Source organism: Sycon ciliatum, chromosome 1 (genome assembly GCF_964019385.1).
Source record: "Sycon ciliatum chromosome 1, ocSycCili1.1, whole genome shotgun sequence".
NCBI lineage: Eukaryota > Metazoa > Porifera > Calcarea > Leucosolenida > Sycettidae > Sycon > Sycon ciliatum.
Window position 1 is genome coordinate 57,945,237 of NC_088643.1, and position 4,516 is coordinate 57,949,752.

Below are 4,516 nucleotides of genomic sequence, written 5' to 3' on the forward strand. Positions count from 1 at the left end.
TGGTAGATCTCGTACACAAAGAAGTACAAAACCAACTCACTCTTTCATCTCTCTTGTCTCTGCAGCTCTACGTAGCTAGCTACATGTTGCGAGTCCAGGCGTAGGCACGCTACGGTAGGGTACGGTGTGATTTTCATGAGAAGAAAATAAATAAAAGATTTTGAGGCACAAAATAAAAGGCACGCTGCAGATCTGGTAGATCTACGAGCTCGTGCTCGTACTCGTAGATAGAGGAAATTTCAAAAATCCGAAAGTAGGTGTACCAGGTAATGGTTACGTTTAGAAGGTGGCCGTGGAGCTAGATCGAGAAGAATAGATGGATGGATGATGGTCACTGGTGGTGTGACTGGATTTGCTCATGATGTGAACTGATTTCTGAGCCCAAAGCCGCTGATAGTGATCATGATTATGGTGATACTGTAGTGACTGCCTCTCACTGATAGTTTTTACAGGGTGCCCACACTTTTATCATTGTCCAACGCCTTGCCCGCTTCGGGCGTTTTACTTTTTACTGAAGTCGATAGTTTCCTTTTTTTTCTCATCATTAGTCCACACTAGCATAACTACTACTAGTACATGTACTTCCCTCGTGGATAGAATTCGGAGGCTGCTGTATCAAACTGCATGTCACTATCGTGGAGTTACCCATAATATTCGATCTGGGAGACAGTTGTTTTCTCTACGTCATTGTCCAGTGGACCCCGGATTTGTTTAGCCTGTTTCTCAGGCTGCATTGCTCACCTGTGCAGACGAAATGCACCGGCGACGAGTGGTATGACATGAATTTGTGCACTTCACACACGCACATGCACACTCACACTCACCTACGCCCGCCCGGACACCAGACTGGTCTGGTCAGCTCACCACACCCTGCCTCGTACCGAGCAAGTCCTAACCGGTAGCAACCGAGTCGCAATTAATTGCCACAATGCAGTCTGGCGGTGGCGCATTCGACGTGCGCAAGTCCATTAGCAAGTATGACGGCCTGCACGAGAAGCTGTGGGCACGGAGTCGCGATGCCGTGCTCAAGAGGAATCGCATTGACGCGTCCGAGTATCGCATGATGGAAGCATGCAGCAATGAGGAGGAGCGCCTGTACAATCGCCGCCTGTGCGATCTACGCAAGCGGGCACTCGACTACAGCATCAAGGAGCTGGCCATTGAGATATCACACGTGTCTGATGTTCTCGAGTCTCTGCGACAGGTGCAGGCAGCCCAGGACACTGGCTCGACGAGTGTTGATGAGTCGAGGCTGTCTTCCCTGGCGTTTGAGCGCTACGAGGAATGGGCAGGCTCCAGTCACGAGCTGTATGCGTTGCGCTCTCAGGCGTTGGAGGTGGCTAGCGAGATCATGCGTGTGCGATCACAGCGGCCGAAGACACCGGACAACATGTTGACGCAAGAAAGTATGTGGCTCTGCTAGGGATGCAATCAAATTGTGTAGAGCTGTTTCACATCTTGGTCATACTAGAGACTTAGAGTGCGTATGGCATGTGGACAGGGAGCGAACATGGCCGACGACATTTGGCACAGTGGTTCACTGATGTTGGAGCTCCAGTCAACATGGCTGTCGCGTACGGTCGTATGATAGATGTGCAACAGCTCTATTATAGCATATAGGTGTGTAAGACATGGTGCTGTCCATTCAGTACTGCTCTATGCGTATTGTGAAACCTGTCTAAGACGACCGCTCAAGGGACCTTCAAAAATGTGGTCTCTGTTACCAGGTGGTCTCCTTATCCAGGGTCAATTGACTGGAAATAAGATCCCTTTAAGTCCTGGTTGCAGTGGTCCTCCAGGCTCCAGGACAGGTGGTCACCTTTTCCGAGTGGTCGCCTTGACAGGTTTCACTGCACTTGTGGCAAGTGAAGTCCAAGTGACTTGATGAGAGTAATGCTTGTTGTGCTGGATGCTATGCACTGCTCCTAGCACTCCTAGCACAGCATTGGGCCAGCACTGGCCCGTGCCCTGGAGCATGCTTCTAACATGCATGTACTGGTGGAGCTGGTGCTTGCCAGGTCGGATCTCACTGGCCGCATGTGTAGTAGCGGCAGTAGTGTGAGTTATGTGCTGATCAGTACTCCCCGGCTACACACCATGCTACTGTACAATATCATTCATGGTGTATAGTGTGCACACTTGTCTTCCCTGCCTGGATCAGGCTAGTGAGCGAGTAAACACTGCATTCGCGTGCTCTTGTTCCGCATAGCACTGCGCAGTGCATGCGGATTTGACTGTGGCACAGGCCTAGGACTGGTTTGAGAGCATGTTCTAAGCCGGTGGGTGTAAGAAGTTCCGCTTCCCGATCTTCTTTGCGATGTGTATATTGGTTAGACCATATTTCGATACGATACCAATGCTTCTGGGACAACCTGGTCTGTACCGCCACCCGGGGAAAAGCTCAACAGAGAGAGAGACAGACAGACAGACAGACAGAGAGAAAGAGAGAGAGAGAGAGAGAGAGAGAGAGAGAGAGAGAGAGAGAGAGAGAGAGAGAGAGAGAGAGAGAGAGAGAGAGAGAGAGAGAGAGAGAGAGAGCGAGAGAGACAGCGAGAGAGAGACACAGAGAGAGAGAGAGACGGAGAGAAAGTTGTGTCCGAAGATAGATTGGGTATTAGCCTCACTGTTAGCAATCCTACTGGAGAAGCTGATTTGTGCACTCTACTCTGGCACTCCTCTTTTCTCGCCCAGACGACATCAGCATGGTGTTGGGACGGATGCGATCGCACACTAGATCTTTCACGTCGTCCACGGATGAGCCCGACGGCCTGGCCGCCGACGCCACCGCCGACATTCAGATGCAGAGCATGCCACGCCCTCCGGCATCGGGCAGGGAGTGGTGGGAGCGTCTGCTCGACACCAGCTCGCGCAAGACACCTCAGCAGACCTATCTGAAGGCTCTGTTCAACACCAGCGGTCACGTGCAGTCCTTTGAAGCTCGAAAGGTTAGATGGTCAACGTTTTACTGTAGCAGGGGATAATACCTTCTGGTTCAGGTTTGTTGTACGCATGGTTGTCGTTTTGCACCTGGCATAAGTTTCACCAAGTGATTCAATGCCCCAATCAAGGCAAACCTGTCGGCAAAGCCCAGTCTTTGACTGCCTCGCCAGTTGTTGAGCGGGTAGATTGACTCCGGTGCTTATTTCACTGCATTGCCGACGAGGTACAGTATTGCCTTGTGACATGGCTATCCTTGGAACGGACCTTTGGGGAATCCCCCAGGGATTGTCATCAGCTGATTTAGGCCTGTCCCCAGCCTTTGCCGGCGCCACCACCATTCTGTTCTTGAGGCCAATATCACAGTGTACAAGTGGTTCATTATAGTGCATTGCGAGCAGAACCTTGCTTCACGGAGGAACGTCATTATCGCGGTGTTGCTGTGCCTGCTGGCTTTCTAGGCGCACCTTGCGCTTCTCCACGTTTGTGTAATTGATGTTCTGCTGCTGGGGTGCTGACAGATACTGGAATACGTTGAAGAGTGCGAGCGGTTCTCTGCCACTGTGCTTTCACGGCGCTCCACGGCGAGCTGCCCGGGCGGCAGCGGGCTGGACATGTCGCAGGCAATGCCGGCCAATCACGCGCCGGCTGCTGGTGTGGCAGTGGCGGAGCAAGACGGCGGTAGTGGGGTACTGTCGGCACACGGCATTGAGCCGCGCCGCTTCCACGAGTTCATGGCGGCCATGAGCTACTACGTCGTGGAGCAGCAGCGCGAGCTGCACAACGAGGAGTGGGACGAGGAGGAGGTGCAGGTGAGCTGTGCCAAGAACTAGCCTCATCAAGTAATCTGATTGCTGATTAGAAGTTATTGAACACATCCAGTACTTGTATTGTCTGTGTGCAACTGTCCCATAGCTTAGTGGCAAGTGTACGATTATGATATACTGTACTTTTGGTTGCGGTGTTGCTGTGGAGTGAACGATTACTTATAAGACTAGTATTGTACCAAGACCCACAGAGAGCAGAGCATGGCATGCACACTGGAACTTCTCGACACGGAATTCTGGCATGCTTGTACTGAGATTGTGTAACATCCTAAGTGGACAGCTCCGCGTCCCTGTGACCCACTAGTACACGTAACGGAAATCAACAGCTGCCGTAGCCACCATACATACACTGGGCGATTGGCACATGAGATGAACTGTTTAACAAAAGCAGCTCAATCGATCCTGATCCCTAGTAGATGAAAGGTCTGTGTGCTGTAGCAACGCTCGTAGCCGCTTTGTCCTATTGGAAATTGGAACATGTATCCGCTGTGTTGACTCCCTATTTGGTGCTCTGTTGGTGCAGCTGATTCTGGAGGAGCATGTAATGTCTTCTGTACGGCCCATGGCAAAGGCATACACTGCAAAACGCTCCGAAGATGCGAAGATCAAGAAGAAATGTGAGATGCTGGCCTTTGCTACACAAGAACAACTGGGGTGAGTGCTCTCCTCTCTTGTCGCTTGCAGATTATGTGCATGGAGGAGACTGGGTATACTTTCTACTTGAAGTGTACATACACACACCCTGTTGGCAA

General features: G+C 51.4%; 1 protein-coding gene across 1 annotated transcript in view; it reads left to right on the forward strand.

Annotated features, from left to right (window-relative positions):
• Positions 1-227: 227 nt before the first annotated feature.
• The window catches only part of LOC135804560 (uncharacterized), a 15,322-nt gene continuing 11,033 nt past the window's right edge, over positions 228-4,516 (forward strand). Inside the window, exons 1-4 of the mRNA XM_065318449.1 lie at positions 228-1,406; positions 2,692-2,945; positions 3,459-3,749; positions 4,288-4,418. Coding sequence (XP_065174521.1) covers positions 929-1,406; positions 2,692-2,945; positions 3,459-3,749; positions 4,288-4,418 — 1,154 coding nt within the window. The 5' untranslated portion in view covers positions 228-928. The remainder of the gene's footprint in view (positions 1,407-2,691; positions 2,946-3,458; positions 3,750-4,287; positions 4,419-4,516) is intronic.